This window comes from Delphinapterus leucas, chromosome 4 (assembly GCF_059928025.1).
Source record: "Delphinapterus leucas isolate spDelLeu-1000000601 "Yukka" chromosome 4, BTC_Dleu_Yukka2, whole genome shotgun sequence".
Lineage (NCBI taxonomy): Eukaryota > Metazoa > Chordata > Mammalia > Artiodactyla > Monodontidae > Delphinapterus > Delphinapterus leucas.
The window spans coordinates 88,012,205-88,025,054 of NC_143132.1; the positions used below are offsets into that span (position 1 = coordinate 88,012,205).

Below are 12,850 nucleotides of genomic sequence, written 5' to 3' on the forward strand. Positions count from 1 at the left end.
ACAAAGATTTCTCTATCATCTTCAGAATTATGTTTTTAAGGTGGAGTAAGAATTGAGCTTTCCATCATATTTTCCAAGTATTCATAATATTGTGTGTATGTGTTTGGGTGTTAAAAAGGGAACTTTCTTTATAATCTCTTTAAATAAGCTTAAAAATAGTGAATCATAGGTTTTTGGCCTGCCATGGGCTTGCTAGCTTAGAGTGCAAGAGGTATTCAAATCTTGCTGATATAATGGATTTTTTTTAAAGTTTTAATTACACATTTGAAGTCCTGATTATACCCTATGGATTTATTTGTTTATGAGAAGTCAAACTATGTATTACAATATTGCAGAATACTTTCTACTTCATCAGATTAATTTCACCATTCGTTCCACAAATATGATTTGTAAAATTCTGCAATACCTTGATACTACATTAGAAAAACGTACTTAAATAGATGAGAAAGATAGATGTTTGTCTTCTTCTTCTGATATTGATGTTAAATAAGAGACGGAATGTTTTTGTTTAAAACCAATTCCTCATTCCCCCACCCCCACCCCCACCTCCAAACACAAGAAGTGAATGTCAATGTGAACAAAGGCTTCCTTTAAATCTGTTATTCAGTTCAAGTGTGTGTCAGGAAAAAAAAGTGTGTATAAAATCTAACAACAAAAAAGGGAACTGTAAATAGAAAAGTAAAACATGTAGAGACAAATATTCTGTGCATATAGCTTTAAAATCCCATCAGGGAATACGTGTCAGAAAGAGAGACTACATACTCATTAATTTAAACATAAATTCCCAAAAGCAATATTCCAATATGTTAATTTGCCACGATAGATTTACCCATTGAAATCAGTCCACCAGTCTTGACCAGCAAGTAGGATCTTAATTTTACCATCTAACAGTTCAATTGAAATGGAATAAAGATCTTAACACAAATATCTTAGTAACATAGACTTTCCCAGATTGTAATGGAGCATCTATTCAACATTGTCAGTTCACAGGTAATGAAACTCCTTGTAAGTGTTATTTCCTCACACAGTAGCAGGGTCTTACATGGAAAAGGGCTCTGTTCACTTTCTATTTAAAACACAGGAAGAGATTATAGAATTGGTTAAGGAAAACAGCTTATTTTTTGGAAATCAGTTAAAAAATCTAAAGTTATGAGTATAAAGTAATAAAAGAAAAATAGCTGGCTGGGTTTCCCCCCTTCTTTACAGTGATATGGTAGAAATACAAGGAAAATGCCTAAAGTCCTAAAGGAAATCTGGTACCTTCACTTGCTACAGGGCTCAGTATAGAGTAAGGAAAAAAAATATTTTTGGCTGCAGCTTTAGTAAACAATGAATGATGAAAAATATTGCAGAAATATCTTCAAGAAATCTGACCACTCTGAGCACAGACCTTATCACACTGATATTGTCTGTATACCTCCATGAAGCTTGGTAAATGAATAACTGAGCCTGATTTTGGTGGAAGGAGAGAAGGAAATACTAGTTCCAGCTTTGAACCAAGATTATGAAAAAAACCCAACCAACAAAAAACAGTTATTTCTTCTCCTGAATAATAAAGACATCATGTTTGCATATAGAACAGCTTTTGCATTATTGCTCTACGTATAAGAATATATTAAGGAACTCATAACAGACTGCACGTTACAAACTTAAGGTTCTTTGGTGAAGAATGAAAGAAAACAGTATTTGAGCTTTAAAGAAAATGATCTCATCCACTTTGCTTTTATCTATTGATCTGTTGAATCCTCTCACAGAGCAGGGAGAGGTACTGTGTGAGTTTCACCATGGCAACGATAGCCACGCCCCCAGCCATCATACACGTTGGCCAAAAGAGTGAATGGAACAGCACGTTGGAACTGTAGAGTTTGGTTAGGATGACACTCTTCTGGTTTCCTTCCGGGTCAGAATAGCAGGAGAAGTGTTGGTACTTCCTGAAGTTTTCCATGACAACATTCACCAGGGACATGGATTCTTCAAAATTTTTTCCACACTTAGGTATATAGGAGCACTGTGGAAAATGAGATAAACTGTCACCAGAAGATACTCTGTGTGTGTGTGTATGTGTGCGTGTGTGGTACTAGGAGGAGTACTGAGGCCACCTTAATGATCTGTGAAATAACCATGATGGTTTTTATTTTCATATTCAAACTAGTGCCTCTAGAAACCCTAAGAACTCACACACTGATTAAAACAATGTTTTTAGGTATCTGGCCAAGATGTACTTTGATAGCTCACTCATATAGCTTAAATATTGATTAAAATTGGGTGACTCCAAAAAACAATTGGATAACTCCAGTGGATTCCTTTTGCCACAGCTAAGCATGGTGAGTGTTCATTATTCTCCGCTGTACATACTTTTCCATGGAACCAGAGTGTCGACCTTTCTGTCTTGTATCTGTCCACAGCTGTCAGTTATCTCAGGGAACTCTTACTCTTATCTTTTCAGCTTGGCTTCATTTTTTTCAGCCAAATCACCTTGGTCACCTTGCTACTAGTCAAGAAGACAGCTGTACCCCTGGTGAGCTGCTGAAAAAGAATCTCAGAAAGTGTAGAGATATTGAATAAAGAGCTGTGATAAATGGTTCATGCCCAGTTAATGTTGACAAGGTAACTTTTTCCATAAAGCAAGGAAACATAAAGCAGAATCAATTCAGTTTACTCTTAAACCAGCACTCATCTGAGAATTTACGATAACTTTTCTTTGATTTTTTCACCTGCTATCTTTCTTGCTGTATCTCTTCTATATGCCTCTCCTTTTTTTTTTCTACACATTTACATCCTCTGATTTCTTTCTTTGTATCTCTCTTTTCCTTCCCTGCCCTGCCCTGCCTGCCAGCCCTCACCTCTTTGTGATACTTTCCCCTCTATTCTCTCTTCCTGTTCTCCTTTCTCCTTCTCTTCTCCCTCCCTCTTCTCTGGATACAGATGGAATTAAAGAACTTTGTAGTTTTTCTTTTTATTACTTATTGGATATGTTTTCGCATATATTTTCCTAATTTATAGATCAGTCTTTGAGGAGATGAAATCTCTGTGAACCTCTTCCTTGGTCTGTATGTGAACAGTGACAAAACTGATATAACAATGCATTTAACTTTTTAAAAAGTGAGGAAAAAAGTGATTTAAGTAACTTCTTTGGGAGATGTGTGGGCCCTTGGTTAAGTCTTTGCCCTCTTTATGGTAAGGTGCCTCCCAATAGGAAAAAAATTCCTATCCTTTGTTATATACATTATCAAATGATTAATTGATTTACCTGAATTAAAATGGTTTGTGACAAGATCACTGCTAATCTCGTGTTTTAATGTGAATTAGAAAACTATGCCCCCTCATCAAAACACTGTTATTCTCTGTTGAAAAATTGTGATAATACACTGATTTTATGAAAAAAAACCCCACATATTTTACTGCTACTACCAGTTTATAAGTTGTGATTTAAATATTGACATCTATGAGTTTTACAATGTCACTGGTACCCCTAGAATTGTACAGTACACAACTCACACAACTGTATGTAGAGATACAGATGAGGTGGGCTGTTGGTGAACTTTGAGCTATACTGATGGGAGCTTAGGGGTAAGACCTTGGATTCCAGAACCAATTTAGATTTGTATATTTCACAGGAAGAAAATATAAAAGAAATGGAATGAGTTTTGCTAATGGAGTATGTTTGAATGACTCTTTCCCCTGACTTTATTAGTGGGTATACTGGCACTTGCTTTTTTTCACTGTGCTGTAATCACTGGATTATTTGTTTATAAACAGCAGGAAGATTCTTCAATTAGTTAAGAATGGAGGATGAGCATGCTGATATTTATCATAAACAAGGCTTAATATTCTCATACAAGGGCTGGTTGACAACCTCATATTTAATCAGCTAAGAATAAATGTGAGAACACTCATAAATGTGGTTAGTGCAGACAGCTGGTACTAGCACGACATTAAGGGTCTGAAAGTATCTCCAAGAAAGCAGAATTTCTCAGTGAGTTATAACTTAGTATGAAAATTGGTCTATGACTGCCATGATACATTTTCTACTGGCTGGATGCTGGATTGAAAGAGTTTAAAGCAGTAAGGGGTTACCTTTATATTTTTCCTTCTTCAGCACTGTTAGATCATGTCTACAATTTTTTTTAATGCTTTGATTCAAAAAACAGTAAAAAAATTTAAAGACAAGTCATTTGTGGTTGAATTAAAAAAGAGCCAATTTAGCGTATGCATGCATCAGGGTTCTTTATATTTTGGTGCCAAGAGAGTTTATAGTAGTAGTTTTAGTGGCTAACAGTACTAAGTTATTGAAATGGTCTCAATAAAAATGGAATTCCATTAAAAATGGAGTTTTTCCTTTTCTTATGCTGTTGTGAATTGATTTGGCTTTTAAATTTTTTTTGGAGAAACACTTATCAGCCAGTGACAATAAGTTTGTCACTATATAAGATTCTTCCAAATACAATGCGATATACATTACTTTTGAGACCATCTAGCAAGGTTGTAATACAGGAGCTGCTTTATTAAAGCTTCTAGTCATCAGGGTCTCAAATGCACACGTTTGGACTGGCCAGATGAGGTGTGTCCCGTACATGATCGGGTGTGGGTCCTCAGGGCCAGGCACTTAGAAATGCAACTCCATGTTACTGGTAGAGAAAAGATTTCTCTGCCCTTGTGTTTTTAGCTTTTTCTAACCTTGCCACCCACCACCTTTCAACACACATAAACTGGCTCCCACTAGACTATTATTATCCTTGAAAATTCTATCATAATATGTCAATCATTCATTTACTTCTATTATTGATGGGTCCTTCTTTTGTGCTAATGAATATATAAGATAGTATCACAAGCTCCTGACGTGTCTTCAAGAGGTCTGGTTACTGCGTTACTGTGTTTCTATAAGCAAGTTACTTGGCTCCTCAGAATCAACTTTTGTATACAGTAGGGTTAATAGAGCCTTCCCGGCAGGGTGTGTGAGGATTAAATTATGAATATGCATAAAGCATCAATAAATTTTCTTTAACATATTTTTTATTGGAATATCACATTTGTCCATACGATCTAAAGTCTTTAAACAAGTGCCACATACTAAAGTAAGAAAACTTTAAGGAGGGTAAAATTACTAGTTATGTGGTTTTCACAGGAACAGTCCTGTTTGATGGCTCTTGTCACGCGTTCCTTGTTTTTGTGTCCAAAGAGATTTGACATTATGCTGAATCCCACATTAGGATTCTAAGTTTTTGTTTCAAACTATAGCCATGTGTATGTTTCTGAGACTGGTATGAATTTGGGGTAAAGATTTAGTGATCTTATGATTTTATCACATGTTTGGAGAGTGCATTTCAACAAATGAAAACTTTAGTAAGTGATCAACACTTAGCTGGAAAAATGTAATGTAGATTGAAAAGGTAAAAATCCTTGTGTTTTTAGATCATTCTTTTCTTGGTGGGAGGTATGGGCTAGGAAAGATTTAACTTTTAGACTGCATGATATATAACACAAAGGAACATATGAATAATAATTTTATATACACAAGACACTTAAATGCCACTCAAAATTTGTTTATATATATTTATATTACCATGGCTATAGGTCCTTCTTTCTTTTGTGCCTAACATATGGATATAGAAACCTAGCAAAACTCTGAGGCAGCCATTCAGGGGAAGATTTAGACCCTCATCTCTCTTCTCTCTTTTTTTTAATTTTAATTTTTTATTTTTAATTAATTAATTTTTGGCTGTGCTGGGTCTTCGTTGCTGCAAGTGGGCTTTCTCTAGTTGCAAAGAGAGGGGGCTACTCTTCATTGTGGTGTGCAGGCCTCTCACTGCGGTGGCTTCTCTTGCTGCAGAGCACAGGCTCCAGGCATGCGCTTCAGGGGCTGTGGCTCGTGGGCTCCAGAACGCAGGCTCAGCAGTTGTGGCGCGTGGGCTTAGTTGTTCCGCGGCATGTGGGATCTTCCCAGACCAGGGCTCAAACCCGTGTCCCCTGCATTGGCAGGCGGACTCCCAACCACTGCGCCACCAGGGAAGCCCTCACATCTCTCTTCTTAATCCTGAATTTTGTTAATAAACCTTTGTGCTTTCCCAACTCCCTTAAATTCTCTTTAGTATCGAAAATACAGAGATGGCCCCACAACGTGACCCTTCGTCTCCCCAGCTGAGGAAACCTGGATCCTGTCACCTTCTCCTGACTGTCCTTTCCCTTACCACAAAGATTTAGCAATTGCATCTTCTCTCCAGTTCTTTGGAAAGCAACTGAAAGTTTTCTTAGCCTCCCTTCCAGAATCTTTCACATCAATAGAGTCATTTTTATTCTCGTGATGGACAGAAGTTTTGAGAAAGTACCTGTCGGGCTTTTGCTCAGCCATGCTTCACTAGGCATGTGTGAAGCAAAAAGTGACAGGCCTGCACCCTAAAAATAAAAGCTGTGGGAAGGAGTGGGGGCAGTAGGAAGGGTATATTTGGCTGGATAACCTCACTGGTCAGCCTCCTTTTCTTTATGATGGTAGGAAGGGAACTATTAATTCCCAGGATCACCTCAGGGGAAGGGTTTGTTCTTCATTTGTTCTTTTATTAAAAGGGTAGTGTCTTATTTCAGAGAGGGGTTAAGTTTGATGAAATCTAATCAATATGTTTTGAGTGTCTCTAAAGTACCAAGTTGCATGCTGGGTATAGGCATGAAAAACATAAACAATTTAAAACAGATCATTAGAGAGAAACAGGACAAGGGTGGTGGGAATGATGAAGTGGGACCAGCAATGAGGCCAAAAAGGCTCTTAGTAAAGGCTCTACACTTCACAGAGGTGGGCCACAAATTTGTGAGAACTCTGTGGTATCCAGGGCATCCTAGTCCACAATGCCTACAAGATAAAAACAAAAACACTGCTCATTGAAGCATAAATATCTTGGTTCTAAAGTCAGATGGGACTCCTTCAGTGTCCACAAACAGTGTTGTGTACATGTTTATTAAGCATGTATGACATGCCAGGCTTTGTGCTCTGTGCTGGAGAAGGAGACATGATCCCTACATTCAAAGGATGTAGAGATCCCCAGCTGGCAGTCTCGGAGTACTCTAAACTTTTGAGTTCTTTGAACATTAGTGATGGACAGAGGAGGTGAGAGAGTAAACTGGGATGTTATTTTCATTCTTGTTTGAGACTTCCTGCTTCTTACCATCACTTTTAAAAAGGCGAATCCCACAACATTTAGACAATTTTAGTTTGCACTCCTAGTATCTGCTTGATTTTGGCAAGTGGGACTGTTTGAAATGTTTGGTAGAGGAGAGGAAAACAGTATTCACACTCTGCTATGTACCATAGTTTCCTGCAGTATCGAGACACAGATTCCTCCAGAGAGGTTTTCCTTTTCTGTGTTTTCCAGAGCTTTCACATTTGTTGTGGCATTACTGCTTGATGTGGAGTAGAGGAGAAGCTTAAAAGACCTAGGAAATCCACTAATGAAATAGAAGCCATGTGGAGCTGCAGGATTAGTTAATATCCACAATAGCTTAAGCCATGGAGCCCTCAGGTCCATGATGTATCCAGTTAGCCCTTGAGTAAGTCAGATATCTAATTTGACCTTGCCCTTCACCATGATCCTCTTTCTCAGCAATGGAAAGGAGTAGGTTCATTTTCCATGCTTTTCTTCTTGATGCTCAGTGCAAGCTGTTTTGGGACACATTCTTCCCTTCATTTCTGCACAAAGATGCCCTTAACTGTGCCATAATTCAGTTTTGGTGAGCAGTGACTAAACTTTGTCAATCACAGAAGCATTTCTGAATCTATGGTCCATAGGCAGTTTCAGGAAATTTCTAATTTAAATATCCCTAAATTTAAGGTGCTGATTATGGGGATGTCATATGTCAAATTTCTGGGCATGTTTTTTCCCATCTTTTCAGGGTGCACTTCTATCTAATACGCATTCTGTGTAAACTGGTGTTGAATATACAACCTTGACTGTTCCTGTGGATCCCGGATAGTTCTAGTCCTTGTTCATGGCCTTTTACTTGATCCTAATCACCTCTTGGAGTATGATGAAATGGCATGGATTCTCACCTATTCACTAAAATATACCATCAGAAGGATAAATATTTCTTAGAATTTAGAGTTTTTTAAAGCTCTTATCTTTACCCTCTCAAGAGGATGAGCTAATGTTTTGCTTTTTAAGAGAGAGCATGTTTAGGTAAAGAGACTTAGATTTTAATTCAGACCTAATTAGTGAATGTGTGACTTTGGGAAAATTATTTCATTTTCTGAGCTCAGCTTCATTATTGTGAAGTGGAGATAACAGTGGTACCTAATATGTGAGATTGATGCTGTAATTAAACAAATGAGTTCATGTAAAATATTTAGTATTATACAGTGCCTGGCACATTTTAAGCTCTTGATAAAATTTGGCTATTACTACTTTAGGAGTAGGGTTTTAGTCAGGATTAAATGAGATGATTTTTATAAAGTTCTTGGCATAGTGCTGGGCACATAGTATATAGTAGATACTTAATAAATGTGGGCCCCTCTTTTTTTCCCATTTAGATTCTCAACTTCACTTTATTTTCTTCCCTTTTATCCTTACCCTACCAAATGCTGTGCAGAGGAACTCAGTGTTTACAAGCTTTGATTAAAATTGTAGAATCTCCCAGCATTCAAGCTAAAAGCTAAATAAAATCTGGAGCAGTGGTTTTGCCACTGTCTGAAGACTTTTTTATTTTGCGGTACGCGGGCCTCTCACCGCTGCGGCCCCTCCCGCTGCAGAGCACAGGCTCCGGACGCGCAGGCTCAGCGGCCACGGCTCACGGGCCCAGCCACTCCGCGGCATGCTGGATCCTCCCGGACCGGGGCACGAACCCGCGTCCCCTGCATCGGCAGGCGGACTCCCAGCCACCGCGCCACCGGGGAAGCCCTGGAGACATTTTTAGTTGTCACACTTGGAGGGAGGATGATGCTAGTCATCTAGTGGGTAAAGGCCAGGGATGCTGCTAAAGATCCTACAATGTACAGAACAAGTCTCCACCGTACCCTCACAGACGACAAAGGAATATTCCACCCCAAATGTTAAGAGCCTTGAGGCTGAGAAATTCTAGTCCAGATATGTATATTCTCTGGATGTGCAGAACTCAGAAGGCTTCAGAAAGGTGACAAAATGAGGGGTGATGCTGAGTCTGGAGTTATAAATAATTGGTTAATTTATATAATTTACTCTCCATCCAAAATAGCTGTCTTCCTCATGACAGCGATATATAAAATACCACATATGTGGTAGTACACTACATACCAAAAATGGATATACTTTCTGGTTTTGCACAAAGATTCATTTTTAATACTCTTTTAAATCAGATGGGCATGTTTTGGGGATCCCTGGTGGGTAAACAAGGTTTTAAACTCTCAAAGGAGATCAGCATTGAGAAATTTAACAACCATAGTGAATTAATACGCAGCCACAGTTTATGATTCCTGTGACAGCCTTGTAGCCAGAAGAGGCAGGGGCTCTTGAGCCTGCTTGCAGCTCCTAGAGACCGTTAGTCAGCCAGTTGCTCCACAAGAGCATGCCAGCTTATCAGCTTAAGCAGCTTCAGTTGTAATATGGACAAGAGGTTGGTCACTGAGTTTAAAAGCCAAAGAAAAAGACTATATGAGAGAGTGTGAACATTTAAAAATAAAATCCTTTTGGATATCTTTCTACAAAGAAGCAGACAGCTTGACTGATATACCTTTGCCTCCTGTTGTCCCAAATCAAACATTGTCAGTAGTGCCTTATGTATCTCAGTAAAACCATGCCCATTCGTTGGTAACTATGGGAAAGACTACTATTTTTGGTGAGCTTGGGGAATAGTAATAAGAAGGAGAGGTCAAGATAGAGAATATTTTAATTTTTCTCCCCAGGAATATCCTGTATATTTCTCATGCTACATTAAGATCATGGTTTAGTGACCTTTTGACATGGCGATAACTGTATTTTCCACGTATTTACTTCTGATTAAAGGCAGAGGACAGCTAACCAGCGAGTGAAGAACTACTGGGCCAGGAAGGTGATCCAGCTGTTTGGTGTTTTCTTTCCCCTGGAAGTGTCTGTTGATTCTAGAAGGGGGCTGAGATCCTAGAAGGTTGGATGGAATTTTTGACAGCCTTGAAGAGCTAAGGGCAGGAATTATCATTAACAACCTATCAAGTGGGTGCTCTGATGACACCCTATTCACTTTGGGCTGGAACTGTTAAGGGCTGCATCCTAGGAGTAATGGTCAACCTGAAGAAGATAGATCCTCAAAGGGACTTAAGTTCAAACTTGAATATCTCAATTTATGTAGTCAGAATAAGGTGATCATGAATGGCACCTAGGGGCCTTGCAGAAGCAAATGGAAATAATTTTTGGAAAAGATGACATCATGATATCAACCTAGGCTTAAAATTGTTTTTATAAATAATTTTGCAGATATGGTGTTTGACAACTAATAAAAAATAACCAGATATTACAATGCAACATGAAAACAATTAAAAAAAAATAGAACAGGCACATAGGGGCTTCAGATATTGTAGTCATCAAAATAAACTTTAAAATAACTACAATTTTACTTTTATGTTGAAGAATTTAAAAGAGAATAATTAGAATACTGCAGAAAACTAGAAATTATAAATAAGATCCAAATGGATATTCTAGAAATGAAAAATACAATAAGAGAAATTAAGAGCTCAATGGATGGGTTTAAGAGATTAGTCAGAGCTGAGGAAAGAACTGTGAATCAGAAGGTAGGTCAATATCTATAATGAAGCACAGAGAGACAAAAGGAGGGAAAATATTAAATACAAAAGAGACAGGAAGACACACAGGGGATACAATGAGAATACCTAACATACAGTCCGTAGGAATTCAAAAAGGAGAAGAGGGAAAGAATGAGAGCAGAGATAATATTTGATGAGATAATGACTGAGAACCTTCTAAAATTGACAAAGAACATCAAGGAAGAGGGAGAGAGGCCCTGGGAACACTAAGCAGGCTAAATAGAAATAAATGTTTACTTTGGCACATAGTAGTTCAACTGTAGAAAACCAAAGAAAATAATCTTTAAAGTAGACCAAAATTACCTTCAAAGAAGTAGCAATTAGACTGAGAGCTGATTTCCAAATAGTAGTAATGCTCACCAGAAGACAATGGAATGCTTTCAATGTACAGAAATAAAATAACAGCCAACTTAGAATTATATACTCAGTGAATATATACTTTGAGAATGAAAATGAAAAGAAAATAGTTTCAGATAAATGAATGCTTAGAGATTTCTTTAGATCAGATATTGCACTAAATAATTAAAGAGTGTTCTTCAGGAAATAGGAAAAAATGATCCCAGACCAAGGATAAAGGAAGGAATGAAGAATAAGAAAATGGAAAATGATGTGGACACATCTAAATAGACAGCTACTATATACAAAAACAATAATAATATCTTCATGGGCTTAAAGTATATATCGAATAAAAATGATGATAATATATAACTTGAGAAGAGAATAAATGGAGTTAAAATGTTTTAATATCCTTGATTAGTCAAGATTGCAAGTTGTAATCACTAGTTAAACACTAAAAGAATAGTGACAGAACACATAACTTCCAAGAAAATAGAGGGGAAAATGGGATCATAAAAATAATCCAGTGAAGAAAGGGTGGTCTTTTCATAAATGGACTTGGACAAATGATTGTCCATATGAATAAAAAAGAAACCTAGAAACTTGACTCTTGCATAAAAATCAATTCCAGGCAGATTGTACTCTAAATGTGAAAGGAGAAACAATAACATTTCTAGAAGATAGTTTGGGAGAATGACTTCATGATCTCAGGGTAGGTGAAGACTTTTTAAACAGACAGCAGGACAACCAAACATTTGAAAAAAAGAAAACAGAAAGGAAGAAGAAGAGGAAGAAAGGAAAAAGAAAAAAGAGAAAAGAGAAAAATATTGACAAGGTTTGGTTGCACTGGAATTAGAGACTTCTTTCATTCAAATACATCGTTAAGAGAGTGAAAGGCCACCTTTCATTTCAGAAGGTATTTGCAACTCAACAATCAAGGAAGGTTCATATCTAGATTTAAAGAATTCCTACAATGAATACTAAGAAGAAACCATCCAATAGAATCAATTCAATAGAAAACAAGGGACTTGAACAGACATTATTAAAAAAAAGGATATTCAAAATGCCAATAAATAAATGAAAATGTACTTAATAACATTAGTCACCAGAACTGCAAGGTTCTGATTTCCTGCAAGTGCAGGATATGTTTTATTTCTTTGCTTTCATGGTGGTTATGTGGGGGAATCTCTATAACAAGTGCTTGAGCTGTACTTTTTCATTTCTTGCATGTTTTACAGTTAAAAGCAAGGTAATTAAACCAAACAATGACCTAGTATCATACTGACAGCAGACAGAATACTGGTCCTAAAATTTTAACTGAGATTTTCCATGGTAGGTTCACTCCCGATTTATAGCTTACATACTGCATTCATAGGGTTTATAGCTTACATACTGCATTCATTCATACTGCATTCATACTGTAGTGATAAAGTGTCAAAATGAGAAAATATGTCCCACTTTTTGATGCCTATTCAATTTTGGCCAATTTCCAATTCCTTGGAGATTTGAGAGTTTTACAGACATTCATCATTACAGGTCAGTTTTGATTTAAAAACTTGACTTGAGGGATCTTGAAAAATGTATACTTTGTGGGAGAACTAAGCTATGTATATTTGTAGAATAGGATTAGGACTGGTATTGTTTGTGGGTACCACAAACAAAAGGAAATCAGAGCAGACATTGTGTCCTCAGAGATATTTGCAAGAATTCTTTTAAGTTACTGTAACCAAAATGCAAGGTGGGTTTACTTACTTTTTGTTA

At 37.2% G+C, this 12,850-nt stretch overlaps 1 protein-coding gene across 1 annotated transcript in view; it reads right to left on the minus strand.

Moving 5' to 3' along the window:
• Positions 1 to 1,017: 1,017 nt before the first annotated feature.
• The window catches only part of KCNMB2 (potassium calcium-activated channel subfamily M regulatory beta subunit 2), a 30,782-nt gene continuing 18,949 nt past the window's right edge, over positions 1,018 to 12,850 (minus strand). The window contains exon 4 of the mRNA XM_022571853.3: positions 1,018 to 2,008. Coding sequence (XP_022427561.1) covers positions 1,724 to 2,008 — 285 coding nt within the window. The 3' untranslated portion in view covers positions 1,018 to 1,723. The remainder of the gene's footprint in view (positions 2,009 to 12,850) is intronic.